The sequence below is a fragment of the Crocodylus porosus genome, unplaced genomic scaffold, assembly GCF_001723895.1.
Source record: "Crocodylus porosus isolate Cpor-Errol unplaced genomic scaffold, CroPor_comp1, whole genome shotgun sequence".
Taxonomy (NCBI): domain Eukaryota; kingdom Metazoa; phylum Chordata; order Crocodylia; family Crocodylidae; genus Crocodylus; species Crocodylus porosus.
This window is the reverse complement of record NW_017728949.1, coordinates 9,142,333-9,164,724: the sequence shown is the minus strand read 5'-3', so window position 1 is coordinate 9,164,724 and position 22,392 is coordinate 9,142,333. Positions and strand designations below refer to the sequence as shown.

Genomic DNA, 22,392 nt, shown 5'->3' with positions numbered 1-22,392 from the left:
CAGCGGCAAAATGAAACAGCCAACAAAATTTCACTCAGCCCTACCAAATAGAGGGGAATAATCACTTCCCTTGATCTACTGGCAACACATCTACCAATGCAGCCCAGTATGCCCTTAGCCTTCTTGGCAACAAGGACAACAAGGGTTGTCTTATATTCAATAAGCTGGCCACTATAACCCCCAAGTCCTTTTCCGCGGAGCTGCTGCCTTGTCAATCAAGCCCCAGCTGGTACCAGTGCATGGGGTTATTCTGTCCTAAGTGCAGGACTTTTACTTGTCCTCATTGAACCTCATGAAACTTCTTTTGGTCCTCCAATTTGTCTAGGTCTCTCTGAATCCTAACACTACCTTCCAGAAAGTAATGTAGCTGGGCTTCTGATACCACAGTATAAAGATGCCGTCAGAAATCTGACAAACGTCTGCAAGAAATGACCCTAGTAACAAATGGCAAGTCTATACCACCTGTGTGCCATACCAAGAATCATCATGTTGCAACATACTCTGTCCACTTGGTCCCACTCCAAATTCGGCAACGTAGCAATGCCTTCAAGCAGGAGTCACCAACCTATGGCCCATGATGTGGCCTGCAAAGCTGTGGTTTTGGCGATATTTGGAGGCTGGGGGGTGGCCTCTGCCTATGCTGTGCTGCAGCTAAGTGTTGTGGCTTTGATAGAGGGGGAGTTCTCCCAGCATGGCACCACATTGCAGCTGTGTGGCAGGGAGAAACAGCAGAGATGATCAGGTCCTTGTAACAACTTGCCTTAGACCCAAGTTGGATTATTCTGCCCTGCTGGAAAACACTGTCAACCACTGATTTAGAGTAGCACTGAGCCACAGCCAGAAACCCTCCTAAGCTCTATGTCTTGCGTGCTTATTGGCATAGACTCATCACTACTCTAAGCCAGCTACCATGCCTCAATTCAGGATCTGCTATAAGCAAAGCAGGAGCTAATGACCGGAAAATGCTTCCTGACAACAGTCCTAGGTACGGTTTCATAGGCAGTGTAGACATATCATCTATAGTTTTCCTACACCAAACGAACCACCTGCTATCTTTGCAAAAACCCACTACTCCTTTCATAATTAACTGACAAGTGACTTGAAAAGGTTTGGCATGACAGGACAATAAGGTACCAACTAACTGAGGAAGTTAACACTATGATACAATCTTGGTTTTTCAAGATGCATTCAGCCCTTACTCAGGCTTCAACTGCATGTGCTCAGGATGTTTCAGGCCTGAGGAGGTTAATAAACAAACCTAAAAACATAACCAAGGTCATAATCTAGATCAAAAAACATAAATTCGGACAAATAAAGATGAGCTATCATTATGGAGAGATGGGAAGTAGAGCTTACAGATAAACCAGGCCTCAGTGTAAATGCATTATTCTTTTCACGTGTGTGTTTTGTATCTTATTTGCATTTGCTCCCTCATCAGCCATCTCTGCCTTCTCTTTGATCCTACGGTAATTAGGCACTGTGTTTCATCAGCGTTATTTCTCTGATAGACTGTCACACCAATTTTCTCCCCACCCCAGGTTCAGAAGTTCAGTTTTGGTTAAATAAACAAGAGTTTAGATGCTTAATTAGATGCTTATTTAAATGAACCTCATGCAAACTTTTCAAGGGAGAAAAATATTGGGCTGACTGTTGCATGAAAACTTGCACAAATCATGTTGGCTTATCCAAGGGCTATGCTTTTCAGTTACAGTGGGCACATCTACACGAGTCACTAGAGTGCTGTAGCATTGGCAGGCGCAAACTGATGCCAATGCTACTGCGCAGTAGCTCATTGTTACTGCACAGTAGTGTCAGAAAGCAAGTACTGAATGACTGCACACAGCACATGTGTAGACGTGCCCAGTATGTATTTTATCAACACTTCACAAGAAATATAAAAGAGGGCAAAGACACAGTGAGTAGTAAATGAGCCCATCCTTGATAAGAAAATCTTGTCTGAGGATGCATAGACAGCAATTTTTTGTGCATTATGCTTTTAATTGTCTTTTACTTGCTTTTCAAGGCATAAGTCATAATCAGCTGGCCTAGCTACAGTACCATCTTTAGAAACTTGTGTGCATTTTCAAACCAGCTTAGATCAATCATTACACTTTAAAACATGAACCAGAAAGATAGCATAGAACGGTATCTTCAGAGCTGCTTCAAGAACTGAGATACCCAGCTCCCAGTGAATTCCAATGGACCTTGAGTGCCTAATTCCCTCCACATTGCTTTAAAATATCAATCATGAAGTCTTAGTTGGGAAAATAAAAGCACTGAAGCTTTTCCATACTTCCCTCAATCCACCCTGCCCCCAAACCAAATCTCTCTTCCATCCATCCAAGGGCTAGCTGGGATTTCCCTTTCACTTATCAATATAGCAAGGGCAGAACAGCTGCAAATATTTACAACCCCCATATCTGAGGCCGCAAGCACGAGATTACTGAAATAGTGTTCTAATTTCTCATCTTCTGCCCTCAAACTACCTATCACTTCCACTCTTTGGAACGCACTCAGCCCCCTAATCACAGCAAGGTAAAGCCAGATACCCTAAGCATTTAGGCTCACTTTCAGCCTGTGAATTGTTCTGCTGGCTTCAATAAACCACTCACATGCTAGAAGTCAAGGGTACACTCAAGTGCTTTCAGCATCAGGAACTGAAAGTCAGCACTGCAAGGGCAGAACAATTTAAGCAATAAGTGACTGTGCAACAAATTAAATCTGCCTGTAAATATTGCACAGTATGTAATCTTTGCAAAATAATTTAATATTTATTTGGCATTCATTATTGAGCAGTCTGTTAGGAGCAGCAACAATGTGGAAAATGCAACATCAGGGTCCAAAATAAACAGCTTTAGCAGGCACCCCTGCCAAAGCAGCCAATGACTTGAAATTTTTAAAGTTTGGCCTGCTTCAGGGCTCTTTGCTGATGCAGTTTGTGAGGCTGTTTGGATTTCTTTTATTTACCTCATGTTGGTAGATGTCCAGGATCCTCTCCAGTGACAGCTCCTCGAAGTACAGTCTGTCACATTCATCAAAATCTGTGCTCACCGTCTCCGGATTGCAATTCACCACAACTGTCTTGTTGCCTAGCTGACGCAGCGCACGGATACTGGAGACAGCACACCAATCAAATTCCACGCTGCTGCCTGCCAGGAGATGGGGAGAGTAAGGAGGGGAAGGAAGGACTAACAGGAGGGAGCACAAACAAATGCTTATAACAGCCAAACTTAAAACAAATGAACAACATTCCCTTTCAGGTCAGACCAAGCAATCTAATTGCCTCACGTGGAAACTTTAAGAACCCATAAAAATAATTTTTCAAGCATGTCATGAGCATTGGCTCAGCTGCTCAGGAAGACAAGGCTTGATTGTGTCTGTCAGCCTACATGACTAGACACCCCTGTTCATCCTAGGCCAGCCTTCTACTGCAGCCTTCCAATGCTGTCTGCAAAGAATTTCAGCCAAAATAGGCAGGAACTTGAAGGTGCCCAAATTTAGTCTATATTATTTGTGATCATCCTTTATTCTAGGAAGTACAAAAATACTATGGGGAAATAAAGCTTAGGCTTGCATAGACACTGTTTAAGAGAAAAGCATCAGTTACAGGAGAGATGCCTTGGTACTGGGTATGACTAAACTGCATCCAACTGGAGGGCCCAGTGGCAATGAGTTGGGGCTACTCATGGTGGGTAAGAGTAAGGCGAGTATAGAGACCCTCAAAACCCTAGCCCCCCACTGCCTTGTGGATACTCCTTGGTTGGAGAAAAGCTAGAGGACATGACTCTGACAGGAATACCCCCACACTGATGCATTAGGCAATCAGCAGCAGTTCTTATCTGTTCCTTTGTGGCAGCAGCTACAGCCATCAAGGCACTGAATATCTGGACTCGGTCTAGCTTTAGATTCTGTCTCAAGAGTCTAAAGGGGGAAAGGTAGGTCTTGGGCAGATTTCACTCCTCCATACTCTTGCCTAGACATATGCATTGAAGGTCTTGATGACCAGACATGTACACCTCTTACACGTACACCATGGTCCATGGCCTCTTTCTTACAGTCTAAAGATAGAAACACATTAAAACAAAAAATAGAAATAGAAACAAACAGCAGGTTGTTTAGTTAAAGTAGATAAAGGTGTTGTTTTAGAACAGCTTTGCATTCGCCGGCTGGGTCCACACAAGCAGGGGAGTGATTTTGCAGCAGCACAAATAGTAGCAGCACAAATTTGTGCCACTACTTTGCATCACAGTGCATACCCCTGCCCACGTGCTGGCTGGGGCTCCTTGTGCCTCAGTGCAGGGGCTTCACAGTGGAGCCCCTGCACTGAGGCATGCAGAGAAAAGGGAGCAGCCATCCCAGGCTCGCTGGGGCACAGAGTGCCTCAGCACAGGGGCTCCCTGCCTGCTCCCCTGTCTCTGCATTTGTCCCCAGACTTGCCACTTTGGCGTAGTTTGCACCACTTTTTTTTCCAGGGTTTTTTTTGTTACTGGGAAATCCTGGGAGAAAATTTTGCCCTGGTGCTGCAAATTAGCAACGCCATACACTGATTAATGTGCAACTTGTGTGGTTTGTGGCTCTGCAAAGAAGTTTCCAGCACCACAAACCACATGTGCCTGCTCATCTGGATCCAGTCACTGGGTGCATCTACATATTCAATTAATTCAATGCAATAAACTGGAGCTTTTTGTACTGAAGTACACTACTCCCAGGTACAGCATCTACACAAGTGTCCAGGAAAGCAGCAGTTTGAGCCATGGTGGAGCAGCCCCAGGCTGACAGCAGGCTCGGGCCGTCAGCCCTAGGCTCCAGGTAGCAGCATTGGACAGCAGAGGGGCTGACTGGGGCACCAGAGTCCTGAAACTACAGAGCCATGTGGCTGACACTTGCTAAGTTGCCTGCCAGCCCAGAGCTGCTCTGCCCCAGCTCAAATGCTGGTGTCCCAGTCACCATCCACATGTGTGTTTCAGTACAGCAAATGACTCCATCATAAGATAGTACACTGCATGTGTAAACAGCGATGCTTTATTGTAGAGCTAATTAGTCTACTCTGCAGTAAAACACATGGGTAGATGCACCCACTATGTCTAATGACTAAATAAAGTGGAGGGCAATAAAGAATCAGGCCCATGGTGCCAACAGCTAACATTATATTAGTGCCTAAGCTACATTGTGTAAGTGGGTAATCATAAACAGGGAATGATGTGTATTAAAATTTAAAGATCATCATTAAATGATTATGCTTATGATCTACAAAAAAGCTTAGATTCATCATAATGTGTTTGCAGTCATTACATGACCATTAAGAATCGATATGGTTATTTTATACATAATTGTGTGGCACGTTCTGTATGAAATTCAAACTGTGCATAATTGTTCTTTCAACAATATCTAGTAACAAACAGATGGTTGTTACAGGTCACTCACTGACAGACAAACAATTCATTTCCATATTCATGTCAAGCTAGAATCTTGAAATGAGCAATACATTCAGTTTTGATGGACTGCTGAATATGAAAAACATCCCAAGTTTGAAACTGGACCTTTCTAACAGAGGTTAGTAGCAGGTCACCAGCCGTTTTATTTAATTTCAATTATTTAAATATCTTTACATATGTATGAAGCCTCAACTTCGAGAAATAATGGTGAACTGAGATCATCACTTGAATATATGGGATATTAGTCAGGAAAGGTGGAGAAGCTGTAAAAGTATATTCTAGGCACATACAGTAACAGACAAAAGGGGATTGCAACCAACAGGTAATGTTGGCAGTCATCACTGTAGTGGCTTACTATTTATACAGATATAATTTTGGGGAAGGTAATATAGTTGTCCCAGTCAAAAAAAAATCTAGTTTATGAGCAAAGGCTATTTTTAAAAGCTAGACACATGACTCATGATGTATCAGAAAGACAGGTCCAAATTTTCTTAAAAGTAATCCCATAAAAATGGAAGGCATGTAAAAAAAATGTGTACAACTACTGACATTATACCAATTTTCAGTTTTTCACAAATTTTTAGTAATTTTCCCCAAAAAGTGTTTTTAAAGCTGTTTATTAAAGCCTTTAATTATTTTATTACCTTAAAAACACAATTTTCAGTGAGAACTGCCTGATTTTTGTTTGAAAATATATAGTATTGGTTTCTTTAAAAGCCTGTATTAAAGAAATGTAAAATACTGAGAAATTTTCTACAAGAAAAGTTGGAATACATCTACTTGGAATCACAAGAAATGGAACAATTTTTACATTTTGACCAAAATCATGTCCCCATGTTTAACCTTACAAATACATGAATATAGAGAAAACTGGAGGGATCCCACTGAAGTGCATCTGCTTCATAAAATAGCTCCATAAGAAGTTTTGCTAAACTGCTTTTGAGAGATTAATATGAACACCACCAGCACCACCCCCATCCCCAGGCCCCCCCCCAAAAAAGAAAAAAACTCAGTTATTGCACACAGAACATGGTTTGTGGAAGTAAAGTAACCATTCTATCACCCCTGCTCTTAAGTCTCATTTACCCATTACTGGAGATTATAAAGCTAGTATTTCAATAACAAAATATACAAAACCAATGGCACACCAGTGGTTTTAATCCACAATAGCTACTAGTTTTAGGTGAACACTTAAAAATAGTTTACCCAAATATTTGTTTGAACTATTCAACAGTATTGCGACCTGTTTGTATTCACCTTCTGCAAATTTTCTAGTCAATATGTTACTGGCAGAAATGTTCACAAAAACAGCAAATATGAGAGACTATTAACCACATGTTCCTTCTGATTTCATTCATCTCAAAATTCTCACAGTGAACCTGTTTCATTTATGGCCCTCCAATCAGAGGACAGACATATACCATGTAACCTATATGTCTATTAAAAAATGAACAACACAGTTTGATTAAATACTTTCAACAAACTACTTGTGAATGATATACCAAAAACTTTACAGAAAACAGCTAAAAAATGAAAAAAATATTTAAAAAGTATAAATTGTTTGGAAGAGAAAAATGGGAAACTATTAAATAAATTATTCACAGCAATCTATTTGACCAGCTCTAATACTCATTAGAAAACCTTTGTGCTTTTTAATTATCTTGGTGGTCTTTTTAAATATCATAATGATCTGTTAAGACAAGGTTCTTTGGGTGAATCTGATACCTTTTATTAGACCAACTTAAAAAATAGTTGGAAAATTTTTTTCCAACTATTTAAGTTGGTCTAATAAAAGATATCAGATTCACCCAAAGAACCTTGTCTGCCTGTATCCTTAGACCAACACAGCTACAACCTGCACCCCTATAATGGTCTGTTAAGACACTTAATAGACATAGCAGCTCACCTAAAGATTCTCACTGATAGGTATAAGGATTTATCAAATACAATCATATGCATTTAAATGACACAGCTGTAACAGCAATGAATATGGGTACAAGATACTAGATTCCAAAGTTTTTTTAGCTGCAAGTAAGAAAATTTGCGGGGCGGGGCTCACTGAAAATCACAAACAGGCAACATACTCTCAAATTTCAGTGGTAAAGTAATAAGAAATATCCTATATTTTACAGGGCATGAAATGATGTCCCCAAGCAAATGTAAAAAGCAAGTTCTGTATTTTGAAACCAGGTATTATATACCATGTTCTGGCTAGTTTTGTTACCATATGAAAAGAGGAACAAATGAATCACAAGAATTCCCAAAGATGACTTTAGGGTGCCAGAAGGACAGAGGAGCTGTAAGTAAGATTTACCTATGTGATACGGTCCACAGCCCAGCACCATCGTTCCGTGGTCATCAAATTTTACATCATGCTCCTAAGACAGCAATGGAGAGAAGTCATTAGGATCTGTACCCAGCAGTTCCAACTCTGCATTTATGAGAACAAATGGTTTCTCAAGTTCAGCCCATATCCAAACGTAAGACATTCAGGGGACGTGTCTGATCTTAATTTGTTGCAGTGTAAATTAGGGGTAACAGGTAACACCACTGAAACTGATAGGACTTTTACCTAACTGAGATGACACTCAGGGCCTCAGATTATAGTTATCTGAAATGCCAGACTAACTCATGGATCTACACAGTTTCCTAATACCAAATGTCAGTATGCCAGTGTCATTTTCATTGCAGAAGCCTGCACTACTAGTGCTTTGGCTATAACTGTAATATGCAGAGAGGACATGAGTGCTATCAATGCAGGTTCCCTCACTAACACTAACATGCACTACGTCAATATTTAAAGAGGAAAAAAGTTCTACCCAGCTCCAACGGATTATGCATCACATCATCTGAAACAGTAACCTGCTGCCAAGAATGAGAATTAACTGCAGTGTCTCTAGAGTCTAATCAGGGAGGGGAAAAGACATTAGAATACACAGCAACTAAAGTATGTGACAGGACTTACCTGTCCATTGTATGTGATATAGAGGTAGTTAGTTAATGTAGGGTATTCTGCTGCCAGTGTATCAATCTGTAAAAGTGGAAAAATGAGAAATTGACCAGTTTATGAGTTTCCTTTTGGTCATTTTCTGTTCTTTTCCTTCTTGTGACCTATTTCTATCCAGCCACTCACACACTGCTTCTTGCCACCTCCTTCCCAGAAAGGGAAATTTTACATGCTTAAAAGGCAAAGCACTTTCCAATTTTCAACCATTTTCATTACTCCCCACTGAGAGCCTAAATACTTGTGAGTAATGAATAACATGGCCTTATGCTGTTAGCACCATATAGAAGAATATCCTGCTTGCTCATTACTGTTATTAATACTAGTACTCTGGTTCTAGGAGAAGTGTAAGTATTGTTGCCACAAATGCAGTCAACAGTGGAATGGCCTTATTAAGGATATTTGGCACACAAGTAAATTTAGTACTGCAGTGCCATATGCAAAAAACACAGTATAAGGCAGGCTAACTTTGTGGAGGCTAGGTGAGGACATGGAAAGTGAACAGCAGCTGGGGAGCAGAAGGATATTTGACATCTGGAACTGGACTGGAGGATACAGAAGGGCCCTCTGCACACGTTCAAGAACATTCAGTGATTTTTTTTTTTAAAGGACAAAACCAGCTGGTAGCTCTTTAGTATCAGCATCCCTTAAATGAGAGGCAAAACGACAATGGAACACCTATGAAAGCACTTGTGACATCGCCATGAATACCAGATGAGCTCATTATACTCAGTGCTATCACAATGAATACTAAATGAACCCATAATGATGGGACACTTAAAATAAAGTATTACCCTTTAAAAAGTTACTACCAAGAGAGCGTGAGATTATACGTTTCACGGTCACAGTGTAGTGGGCCAGCATTGGTATTCTCCACCTTTCACAATTCTCTGCAGCTAAATGGCAAGGTTTCAATCAGGGCCACCCAGAAGAAGAGGGAAAACATTTTGTGTTTCTCTGTGGAGGCTAATAAAAGAAGTGCGTTTTTACTCAGCCAACTGTTTGAAATCATTGCATTAAGGTCCTCAACACAGGATTTACAGCTGGAAGGTTGGAGGCAGGAGGCAGTAGAAGTAAAACACAAGAGTGAAATCCTGGCTCTGCTGATCTCAGTGAAGCCAAGATTTCATCCTCAAATTTGCATCTCAATGTAGTTTCTACAGGCATATCAATCTCATGTTTCCCAAATCAACAGAAGTCCCCATCTTACCAGCAATGCTGCCAAGGCAGTTATGCTTCATACTGTACCTGTTTCACCCAAGGCATTACGTTCTTCTTCACCCTTAGCTGACGGCTCTGGGCCTCAGTCACTCCCAAGCATTTCCCAATCTGTTTATCTGAGAAGCCAATCTGTTTGGCCCGCCTCAATGTTTCTTCTGGAATTGAGTCACTAGGATAAATAGAGGGGAAAAAATATACAGCACTTTCTGGTAACAGACATAAACCACACTTCTGCCTATATTCTCTGTGTTGCACCTTGGGACCCCTGCTATAAGAATGTATATGCATCACATGAAGAGAGAAACATAAGTGCTCAGCTAATCAAAGTCTTGTTCTGTACACAAGAGTTTACATCTGCTTACCCTTTACAGAAGCTTTTAGTTAAAGCTTATAGGCTTATAATGAGGCATTGGACTCATGGCCCTCTTTCTCATATTCAGTCACTATTCTGAGCTAACAGAGAGCTCCTCTTTAGCAACTCATAATAGGCCCTGTCCTTTCCATGAGTGCTTTACTTTGGTGTAGCATCACACTTATATACAACAATCCAGTACAAGAGGACAGTGTATGTTACCAATGACTCTTAACTGAACAGATAACTGATGTGTGCCTGTTACCTTCCTTTTTCCAACTATTTGAGTCAGTCTAATAAAAAAATATCGGATTTACCCAAAGAACCTTGTCTGCCTGTTCCCTTCCTTCAACTTCAGTGCATCCACATCCTCACACCCACACTTTGTCTGACTCCCTCCTCCACTTTTTGTTTTTCTATTTGTTTTTCTTCTTTCATTTTAAGCTCAGACAGGTAGCAAACATCAGACGGACGCTGACCAGCAGTCTGCCTAGTCCAATATCCTGTCTCTAAGAGTGGCTTGATGATTTAGGGAACGTTCTAAGGGAAGCAATAATGGAATGGCCTATTCATGGGGTATCCCCCTTAACCCTTGTTAGTTTGTAATTGGCATATTCCTCAAAGCATAATTTATCACTCCTACTATAATAGCAATTCTCATTATTTATGTAAATGGCTAGTTCTTTAAAATTCCTGCTAATCACTTGGCGTCAGTGCTATCAAGTGGCAATGAGTTCCCAAGGTTCATTTGTAAAATAGGCACAAAAGTAAGCCCAATTTACTTTCTCCATCCCTTGTGCCATGATATATTTATTTTCAAATGAGATCTCTCAGCAACTCCTAGACTTTATTGTTCTTTCCACTTCTCTGCTCAGGCATCTCACGTGTTTTTGCGACTTTCCCCAACTCTGTTGCTTTCTCTGATCATCTCTGCACCTTCTCAGCTGAACCAAATAAAGACAGCCAGCTCTCTTTTTGCATTTTTAATCTCCACTCCCATTGTCCCCTTCCGTCACAAGCATCTATGCCATTCTTTGCCTCTGCCTATCAGTCTGACAAAGTTTCTGTCTCTCTCTCTGATGTCTAGGAGTTGCTACTTTTTCTAAGCAAAGCTTTTGCAAAAACATAAAAAGCCTACATATTTTTCAGCACTTCTGCCTTTCATCTTCACTGCCAAGAGCATCCTTGCTTGCCCAATAAATCAATATTTTATGTGCAAGCAAGCACTGAATCAGGAAAAAGGAAATGATTAACAAACAAGCTATTTTCCTAAATCAGAGCTCTTGAATTATGTCCTTTGCTTTGTGGTATTTTTAAATAAATAGCATTATGTTATGTGAGGGGGAGGAGAGGGGAAAAGCTGGTTTGTTTGAATGATTCAGAAAGCTGAAGAACAAGAGAGGTATTGGGCTGAATTCTTCACGCAGATTGGGCTAAATAAAGGATTGCTTTAAAATAGGTGTGTGCCCCAGGGCAGTCAACGCTGGTCGTAGACTACTCTATGAATGGAGTTGGGAGCTACGTACTCTTGAAGTCTAATCCCTATTTTAAACTCCTTCCATGACCTATCCAAAGCCACATCTAGTTTCTTTGGCTTCCCCATCTGCAGTATGAGATGATATGACTATGGGAGCTAGTATTGGCTTCTGAATAGCAACATTTTAAAAAGATTAAATATGTTTGATTAATTCCTTGCTATCAGTGAAACTGTAGTTTTGGAACCTCTATCATGCTAGCAAAGGGTTCCATGCAGGAATGTCAGCTTAAGCCCTTCAGGCCTCATTATACAATACTGCTGTTTGCTAGCTCTGAGAGAGAAGGGATCTGCATGATCTAAAGCTCAATGCAATAAATGGTGCACATAAGAATCCTGGAAAACAATCTACTCCTGCTGTATCTAGTGGCTTTGCTGAGATCTGTTTCCTCATAGACCAACTTCTTCAATGCAATATCCCTCTGCTCACCTAGGGCCAATTCTGTATACTCAGCATATGAATTGCTTTCAAATAAAGAGCAGCCCAAAAAGCACGTATAGAAAATGCCAATGCTGGATGCAGATTTGAAGCATGTTTGAAAAGCTTCTGCAGAGGGTAGTTTAATGTTTCATGCATCTAATCTGCAGCACACAAATGCTTTCACAGACGGGAAGGGACCAAATAACATTGCCCTAGTCTCTGGCAAAACAGATGCCTGCCATCACCAGCAATTAGCAAACATGCATCTAAGTTTGATTTACCTCTTAGATGCTGTGTTGCCTAAGTATGAGTGAGTGGACCTGACCCTAAGGAAATGAGTTTGTTGCTGCACATGCTCTCTCTCCTGTCTGTGGAAGACACAGGTCTGGCTGTCATTTGATTACTGGCAGAGAAAGAAAATTGCCTTCATTTGCAGCTTGTTTCAATTCCATTTTTTATATCCCATTATTATCATACAAAAAAGGGATCTTAGTCTTGAGAAGACACAATTCATTAGCCTGAGGCTAGTAACTCAGATAAGGTTAGAAGTTTGAGTAGTCAAACAAGAAGGTGACTGATTTCATAGAGGATGACATGAGTGAATAGGTAAGATATTGTACCTATGGGGCATGAAATATTGTATTTTCTAATCTTCGTTGTAACATAATTCTGGGGTGTTATAGAAAGGGAGTCTCAGAAGAATTCAGAAGGGGTATAGTAACGACAAGAAATTGCCGTGTGGTCAAGTAAACAAGACGTAGTGGCAGCTAATTCAGAGAGTGTTTGAAAAGGTACAATGAATATAGTATTTTCCAATTTGGTACAGTGTATAAGTGTATGAAGTATAAAAAGGAGAAAACATACTCTATTCTAAGGGCAAAGCAGGAGAGAGATCAGTAAAATTAATAAAATCCTGGCTCCAGCGAAGTTAATGGGAATTTTACCAACAACATTGATAGGGCCAGGATTTCATCATGGAACTAGGCATGAACCAAACCCTTGGATTAAAATATTCCCAAACAATGTGAAGTATTTGAAATCCAGATGAAAAATTTGGAAATACCATAGGGCTAGATTGCCAACAGGTGTATTCAGGCTGTAAAACAAGCACTCATTTATACCAACTGAGTGTCTAGGTTGCATTAGAAAACTCTGAGCTAGTTGAAATCCAGATATGGATCCACATTTTTTGGGTTGTATTGGCCTAATTCTATGCAAAGTAACTTCACTGGGAAACTTTTGCTTATGTTCTCTTCAGTCACAAGAAATCAATGGAGGCACAGTTAGGCCAGTGCTCAATGATTCAAAAAACCCCAGCCCAAGTGACTCATCTACATGAGACAAAAACAGGAGAAGCAAAAATCCCAGGCCTACTGACTCCCAAGCTGGTGAGCCAGCCAGCAGAGAAAGCTCCCTCCCTTTTTACCCAGAGGCGTGTATGAATCAAGGACAAAAATCTTCTGACTAAACGTCCTCAGCGCTCTGTAACTGATTCTGAAACAAAGGGAGATTAAGTGGCAGCAATTTTAGCCTTCTCTAACACTTCATTTCCCACTATTTGCCTCCACAAAATGACAGTTTGACTTTCTAGAGCTTCAAACCAGACAATCACACTTTTACACACTGCCATAATCATTTAACGGTTAGGCAGTGCAGCTCACTTCCCACAAAGCTAGGTCTCCTGTGTATATTGCAGTTTATAAACAATACAAGCCTTTTGCCAATCTCTCTCCTTCTCTTTTCAGGTTCCAGTGTGGATTTTTTGTTGTTGTTTTTGTTTAAATTTCTACCCTGTCATCTTTGAAAGTCCATCCACTCTCACTACTTCTTCAATAATAAATGATAAAAGGAAATGGAATATATTCTCCTTAATGAGGAAATTTTCACCTGGCACAGAGGAACTGGGGAAATCTATTAACTGACTGGAGAAATGCCTTCAGCATTACAATTACCAAGGGAGCCTGCATGTTTCAGTATGGTCCTTTCTTCCACTTGACTGGCTTTCATCTGATCCACCAGTTCAGGAGTAATACTAGACAACTGTGCTTGGAGGAAGCACCAGCTCCCATGTGAAAATGAGTGCTGCAGTTATTGGAGGAAGAGCTTTGCAATGTGATTGCTAGCAGAGGTAGAGTGCAAGCAAGTGGAAAAGTCCAAACTTAGCCTGTGATTCAGGGAAGCGGATAGGCACAGGTTTAAGAGCATCCTCATGCAAGGTGTCATTTACACATACACTTAAAGGATTTAATCATGCAGCTCAGGGGTTTTTCCTGAATTGGGCTCCAAGCCAGTAGCTAATGTGAACATTTGAGGTATGCAAGTGCCCCGTCATGTGAGATCCTATTCCACCCTGCACAAAACTTGAACATAAAAGGTGAGTGGAACTGTCCCCTCCTCTTTCCTAGCTTTTTGTGATTTAATGATTGTCTTCACCCCAGGGGCAATTTATCATGGCAAGGCTATTCCCAAGCGTTCCCCTCCCACATGCACTCCCCAGCTGCATCCACCAGGGGCAGATCCAGAGGGCATGTATGGGACAGTCACACACTCTTTTGGGCCACATCATGGGAGCAGCAGCCATGAACTTTAAGTCCCTTGAGCAAGTAAGAATCCCCTCACCCCCCTTCTCCCTTCCTCTCCATGCTTAGCAGCCTCTCCTCTCTCCTCCCATTCCTCTTTCCCTGTCTGCTGCTTCCACAGTCCCTGGCTGACCCAAGGCGGTGGGGGTGGGGGGAATGGAGGGAGCTCCAAAGCCACTCCTGCCCTACTCCAGCCAGGATGCATTGGGAGCCAGACTGAGCTGGGACAGTGGTGGCAGCAGGCAGGGTTGTCCTCCCTTCCTGATCCCCAAGGTGTTCTCCACTAACACAGAGGCAGGCATGGAAAAGAAGAATTCACCCACTGCTACCACTGTCCCTGGCCAAGCCCAGCTCCACACAGCCCTGGCTCAAGCCAGAGGCACAAGTAGGAAGAAGGAAGAAGGGGAGGGGAAGGGAAGTGCAGATGAGCATGAGGAAGGGGTGCCAAGAGCCAGAGCAGGAAAATTCTTACCTGATTCAGAGACTTAAAAAAAATCCCAAGCTGCTGCTCCTGTGGCATGGTCAGTCTGGCTCAGGGGGAGGGAGGCTGAGAGCGGGCATGAAGCCACCCCTGCAGTGCCAGTTGCTGCTCCTGCACCTTCCCCACTTTTGTTTTAAAATCCTGGGTCTGCCAATTGCACCCACCGTCACACTTCAAACAGAAGTATGCCTCTGGGGCTGCTGAGGGGTCACCCCCAGCTGCTGTTTTCAAGCACACTGTAGACAGAGATCCTGAGAGTGCCCAAAACCATACCTTGTGCACAGGTTTACTCCTGGACTTAGAGGATGTGCAGGCACAGATAGGTGGCCAAGACATGCCACCATCAAGGTACAGACAAGCCCTGGTTTGAAGGTAAGATAAAAGCTTGTTACAAAAGTAGGTGTATTTCTGGCTTTTCAGGGACTCTAGCTGGATCACACTTAGCCTCCTAACAGGCAGAATAGGATCTGGCCCCTGGTGTATCTAGCAATCCAGCTTGATTTCAGATTGGAATATTGGTTAGAAGGCATATTCCTTCTCTCTCATTTCCCACTGTCCCTACACTACTACAAGGTTCAGAGCTATTTCCTTGATTGTTTCTGACGTTTCACAAGATTTAGAATAAGCTGCAATTACGATAATGAGATCAGTGTAAAAATTGTCTCCTTGCCTCTTCTCTCAAGGAGACAGATTGCTACTATTTTTCCTCCTGAGAAACTCATGAGACGACTGACAAAAACGCCAGGAGCATTTAGGGAGTCAGGACATGTAAACCAACAGCTCTCGCTCTCTCAACAGCTATCACCTTCTCATTCTACATCTTTGAGAGTCAGGTCCCAGGGCCAATAAATCTCATCGCAGAGATCTTGATTTAAGTAACGTGAACCCTGCATTATTTCCATAGACCTAGACAGTTCACATATTGGAGGATAGGATGAGCTGAAAGAGCAATGCTGGCAAAAACAAAGCAAAGAAACGGGTCTCAATAGTCTTCTCAAATCATATTTTTTAGCCCAGGTAAAGGAGCCACCTCAGTCTTTGATGGATTATTAGAACATGTAGAAATTTAGAAATAGAGAGATCAAATGGTTATATAAGGGAATATACGTGTAAACATGTGTGAGACAAGCACAAAGTGTATGCCAATGTATTTGAGGGCTTTGGAGAAAAATATAAAATTATACACAGTGGCTTTATAGCACAAATCAAATGTCTTTGTATGATACTCACACAAAGCAAAAGGGCCAAGTCTGTTCAAGTACTATATATTGCTACAACCAATACCCCTGAATATATATATATATTTAATTTCTGCTGAATCAAACATTTTCCCTGCTGACTTCCATCCTTTCTACTGTGGTCAGAAAGGAAACATGTAGCTGTCAGCCTTAATATCTTATTTCTGAATAGTTAAAACTGAATATTATACTTATGCTGTGCCAGCTCCTCATCTGGTGAAAGGCAGCACATCCTTTCTGAATCTTGGAGGAGCTACTACAATAACACACCAACTGAAGATCTAACCTACAATCCCTGACCCTTACTGGGAGCAGGTAGGCTCACGTCATATCTGCCTGCAAACTATAGCTCAAATCTATTTTTGAAGAGGGCAGACATGTGGCACCCACCTACAAACAATACGGTTTACTGATAACCCTCTGATCTTTTTTCCTCTGGACTCTTTCAGACTCCAAATGCAGGAACTCAGCTTTAATGCCAGTGGCTGTGATTTGCAGAAGCTTTGCTATGGAATGTTTTGAAGTCCAGTCACACTTTCAGTGAGCCATTTTCAAACACATACTTTTTACAGTCCCAAGGACATGAGCTTGGAAAAGGAATTCCCAGTAAATAACTTTCTGTTGACTTCTGGGCTGGGGACAGACATTCAAAAAGCCTGAGCCTGAATTGATTCAATCTTTGCAGGTGAATCTAACCTGCCTAGGCTGAATCAGTTTGTAACTGCACAGATATCTCCTCTGGAATGAAAAAATGCAGGCACATGCCTGCAGTGGCTCAGGCTAGAAGCTGGGTTGGGGGGGGTGCTAGACCAGCCCTCCCTTCCTTTCTATAGTGCTGAACTGAGGGGGGGCTTGGCTAGGCCCCAGCAGGATGCTTTGATTAGGGTGCCCCCCACCACCACTGGTCAGCGAGGATGCCAGCAGGGATTTAGTTACACATGAGGGAGCATTTATCACTCCATCATGGAAGGGAGTGGATGGAACTTGTTCTGGGGGTTGCCCAACCGGTGCTCGAGGGAAGGGTGGGTGGATTGGAGCCCCCCCAAGGTGGCCAGGGCAACCCCAGAACTGACCTCCTTTCCATGTCTTCTTCTCCTCCCATCCTGAGACAAAATGGGAGCCAGGAAAGGGGGGCAGAGCCGGGGAAGAGACTGCCTCTCTCCCTGAATCAGCTCCAAAGTGTAGCTTAAACACCTACCCTCCCGATCAAACAGCAAACATCTTTTGGGTCAGGGGGATTGTTCTCACTTATGATGCTTTCTATGAAGTGCCATGAGTTAACGCCAAGACCTGCACTTCCATCTGTGCCTTTTATTGCACTACCACTCACAGCTGTATTCACCACTCTGTAAAAATGAATTCACACTTATCTAGAATGCTATGAAGGTTGCTCTTGCTGATTACTTGTCCAGCCACAAGAATATAATTAACAAAGAGAATGTAACTACCTATTGAAGAGGCCATGAGTCTCTACAAAATTAGAGGGATATCTTTGATGCTCAGGAGTCTTTGCTAGTATCCTTGGGCACACAACCCTCCTGTAAGCCACGCTAAAATGATCATTTTAAAAATTAGACGAGTAGCCATTGTTCACCTGGAGATGGACTGTATCACCTGAAGCAACTTAATTTCACATCACAAGGCAGAAAGCAAATTTAAAGCAGAATGCATTGGCAGCATCAGCTAGCCAGCACCATGGAAATCATAAAGCATCACATGCATGGGCTTAATGTAAATCTACATTTGCCTCCAATGAAGTGCTGCATAAAAGGGAATAAGATTTGTGATTGATCAGGCAGATATCCTATACCAAGATTTTAGAAGCTAAATAAATTTATTTTTTCAATGTCTCTTCTCTCTACATAAAGTTGGTGAGGTGTATATATGGGGGGAAAGTTGTTTACAGATTAGAACCATTTTCCCCATAATATTATCTTCCATGCTAACTTTCATGCATGGAAAGAGTCTCCTGTCTAAATCCACAAAGCTGCTATGTTACCCCCTAAATCTATCTTTATAATCCATCTATGCCGTGATGATTAACCAGTGTCTAGGGCTTGCAGGAAATCAGTATTCTGTGACTGCTGCTTACTGAACTAATTACTATAGTTTTACTATTCCCTTGTGCTCCCTCATCTACTGCTTGTGCTCTCCTGAGGTTTCTTGCCTGCTGAATAATCTGATTGTAAGCTCTCTGCAGCAGGAACCAGCTAACTGTTATGTTGTCAGTACCTGACGACTAACTGAAAGCCTCTATGCACTGCTGGCATATGAACAATAATAAAAACTGTGGAATAAATAGGCTTATAGATAGCAAAGCTGCCTGGTAGCCAGACAGTTGCTTTTGGTTACAGCCAGTGCATTTAAACAACAGGAAGGTTTAACATGATGACCATGTCACAGCACATTATTTTCAGTCGGAAATAATCCCACAGCACAGGTAACGGTAAAACTAGAGGTGCTGGTGACTGAGAACAGCTGGCTGCGGGGACAGTACACATGAGCCAAATCCCATTTGCATCACTCAATTAACTTTCCTTTGGCTATAGTGCAGATGTGTTGCCTGACATGACTCACTAGCCTAGTCTCTTTAGTTCAGGTCACAATACCTTACACAAGCTGTTGGTACTTGTGCCAATGTTTTCCTCATAATCCAGCCGAGTAGTTTTTTTCTTCACATTGCTTCCTATAGCTTCACTCTCCTGCCTTCTGAACCTGCATGCTCATGCAGCTGGATAACTGATTTATTTGAGATTTCCTGATTGGGCACATATGGACAGTCCCTGATTCTTAACTGGTGAAAATCCAATTCACTGATGCTGGAGAGGTTACAGTGATTTACACTAGCAGGTGATCTGACCCAGTGACAATCATAACATTGTTTTAAACTGTATTTCTCAATTTATAATTGAGTTATTGCTTCCCTTTTATGGTAAATAAAAATACAAGCTTACGCTCTGGACCATCCACTTTGATTTGAATACTTCTCAAGCCAAGCCCCGGTATAAGAAATAAGGGAAAGGAAAGGTGCAGCTACAGACTGTAGCTTGGTGATGGGCACCTGGCAAATGTAACAGACACACAAAAGTAGATCACCTATAGACCTGTATAAAACAGCTGAGGCTACCTAGCCCCTGGCTGCCATGATATCGATTCAGTGATGATTGCTGCTCCTCTGCACACAGAGGTTGCACAGGTTTGCATGCTGAGTGCTGAAATGGAGAGTGCTGCTGGGCAGCACAATGGAACAACATGCAAGAAACCAGCTACATCCTTTTCCAGGCCACTCTGTCATTGTTTGCAGTTTCCAGATTCATGGGATTCAGGTCTATATCAGCCCAACAAGGAAAGAGGTTTCTTGCTTCTATCCTTCCTGGTCCCACAGACCCACCATGCTCAGTATTTTGCCATACCTAGCATGTCAAAATGCATCCTTTCACCATCCTTTCTGCTGTATCTTCCCTTTACATCTACAGCATGTAAGGGTGTGAAAACATATGTAAATGCAGTGCCAGCTCCACAGCCAGTGCATCTGATTTGCAGAGCATGGGATTTCCCAGCACATTTGGATAGTGGCTCTATACTGCCTTCCCCCTTCCAGGCCCTGATATAGAGAGCTTGGCTTGGCAAGGTGGGAAGAGGTCAGGGTTGAGGAAGAGAGGACATGGCCAGTTTTTTGCTCTGCTCTGGCAATTATTGCCTGACTTGGGCACATACAGTCACCATGAGTCAAAACAGCACTAGAACTGTTCTAACTTGCTGTGGAGAACGGGAAGACTCAGGCAGTCTGTGGTTGGTCTAAGGAAGCACAAACGTGTCATTAAACTGTTTTTACCCACTTATACTAGGTTCGCCTTAGCTGATATGCATTGTATGTCCTCAGATTGTTGATACAGATAAATCTGTATAAAGAATGGACTTGTTAATGAAATGGCTCTTTGGATAACCTCTGCATTCGTGTTCCTGAGCTGCCATCATTTTTGATGGTCTGATTTTTGATGCTCAATGAGTCTTATATCAGAATGAAAAATAAAACAATCAGCTCCTGTAAAGACATATAAAAAAGTCCCAGGAGGATAACTTTTGTCTACACATAATAGCCAAGCCTGCTCTCAGCTAGTAATGGCTCAGAGTGGTGATGCTGGACTGCCAGTCAGAAATCTAGAGTTTTCTTTTCAGTTCTACCACTAATTACCTTGGGAAGAAATCATTTAGCACCATGCCTCAACTAACTCATCTTTGTGAGGGGTGTAATAATTCAAATGTCTATCTCAGAAGCACTGGTACTTAAAGAACTGTTAATTCATTGGTAAAATAGCTCAAGTTCTGGCCATAAATCAGTACAGCTCCATTAACTTCAGCCAAGTGATGCCGGTTACACTAAGTGAGGATGACCAGCACTTGCAGGGAGCTTTGAAATCTTAGAGGCATTCATTCCAGAGTAGTCTAATTGCAATTGTACCCTACAGAACAATGGATAAATACATTAGTTCTGTACAAACAGTCCTTTATAGAGATTATACCTTTTTAAAAGAAACTCAAGAAAAAAAAGTACATGACATGGGAGTTAGAGAGTAATTACATGTACTGAAAAATAACGGATGACCAGGCATCTTCCTCTCTTTGTCATTTTTCTATACTTTTTATTTTTGCTCAGCTACAATCCCATCTCACTTAACTCAGGGAAACAAAAGCTGCTCAATTAAAAATGCACAGCTTGTCAAAGAAACAGACCTTAGAGCAGATGAAAGCATCTTTTACAAGTAATATCTTGTACATTTCTACTGAGTCTCTCTATACATGATGTACTGCATACCATGAGTTTCCAGCACCCTCATGTGGTTCAATAGTAGTAGTTCAACAAGCATTCAAAATGCAAGAGAAAAGGAGGCAATGGAGCAGCCAATAATTCAGCAAAGAGGTCTGTTGGCCTCGTAAACCATGAAAGGAAAGCTCTAGTCAGCAAAGGCTAGGGCTGATATATAGCTGAGTGCTTCAATTTTCTACCATCTATTGAGGTCCTTTTTATACAGCCTTTTTTTTTTAAAGCAGAAGATTTATATTTAAATATGTCTGAAAACACAGCTGTTCTAAAGTGAGATGGGAAAGCATCACACACTGTGCGTTTGCAGCAAAGCAAACAGTTTAAAAAGCAATCATCCAGGTTTAAAATGCACTTTGTCTGACTCTTGGGTGGAAAAGTTAAGAGAAGCTATTGAGAGACTTAGGGCTATAAGGTCAACATGTTCTAGCAATGCAGTTTTGTGTCAGGCAACTCTAGCTTTAAAACTACATCAAGGACTCTCAAAATCCAGTTGGTATTTCCAGAATCCTTAAGATAAACCAAGACCGTCAAAATTCATTTACACCTAGAGAAGCATTTTTCTATGTAAGCACAGAGGAGTATTCTCAGATAGCACTTCCGCTGTATAGGCAGACTCTTACTGCATGCACCAGGTTTAAGGTAATTCAGGCTGCACTGAGGACCAATGTACACTTTTCAGCAGAGATCACATTTGTGTACATGGCCTGCAACTGACTACCAATACACAGATTCCAAGAGGAAAAGCTGCATCCTTACCTGCTGAATTTCTTCAGGTTCTTCTCCATGTTCAAAATATCACGCATCTTATACAGGAACCACTTGTCAATGGCCGTGAGTCTGTGAACATCATCCACTGGAACATTATCATACAAAGCCTGCCAAAAAAAGGGAGACCATCAGCCAGACACTTTAACTAAGCAACATAAACAGAATAACTAGTGTGTCTGGAAATATGTAGTGATTATTCTTAGCTATAGGTCCATTCCTACGGTCCCTTCTGAAGAGATATCAGTGAATGAGGCTTTGATCTGAATAAGGAGCATAGTTTGGCTTTCAGTGAAGTGGCTTGATTGGAAGACACAATTTGCCATAATTTCATATATAGCATGCCTATACGTATATATAACCTATATACAGGCATACCCTGCCTACTATTGACTTCTCATCCCTGTATGTCCTATAAGGAAAATATCCTGCACACCACAGTATATGTCATTATCCTGGGATCTACCTACTAAAAGCAAATGTGAACAAAGTTCTAAGTTTTAAATAGTTGAAAAAGACCCTGATCTATAATCAAAA

General features: G+C 41.7%; 1 protein-coding gene across 1 annotated transcript in view; it reads right to left on the bottom strand.

Annotated features, from left to right (window-relative positions):
- The window catches only part of CPS1 (carbamoyl-phosphate synthase 1), a 146,687-nt gene that overhangs the window by 42,964 nt on the left and 81,331 nt on the right, over positions 1-22,392 (bottom strand). The window contains exons 21-25 of the mRNA XM_019554534.1: positions 21,847-21,965; positions 9,688-9,829; positions 8,401-8,466; positions 7,750-7,813; positions 2,968-3,149 (exon numbers count right to left, since the gene is read on the bottom strand). Coding sequence (XP_019410079.1) covers positions 2,968-3,149; positions 7,750-7,813; positions 8,401-8,466; positions 9,688-9,829; positions 21,847-21,965 — 573 coding nt within the window. The remainder of the gene's footprint in view (positions 1-2,967; positions 3,150-7,749; positions 7,814-8,400; positions 8,467-9,687; positions 9,830-21,846; positions 21,966-22,392) is intronic.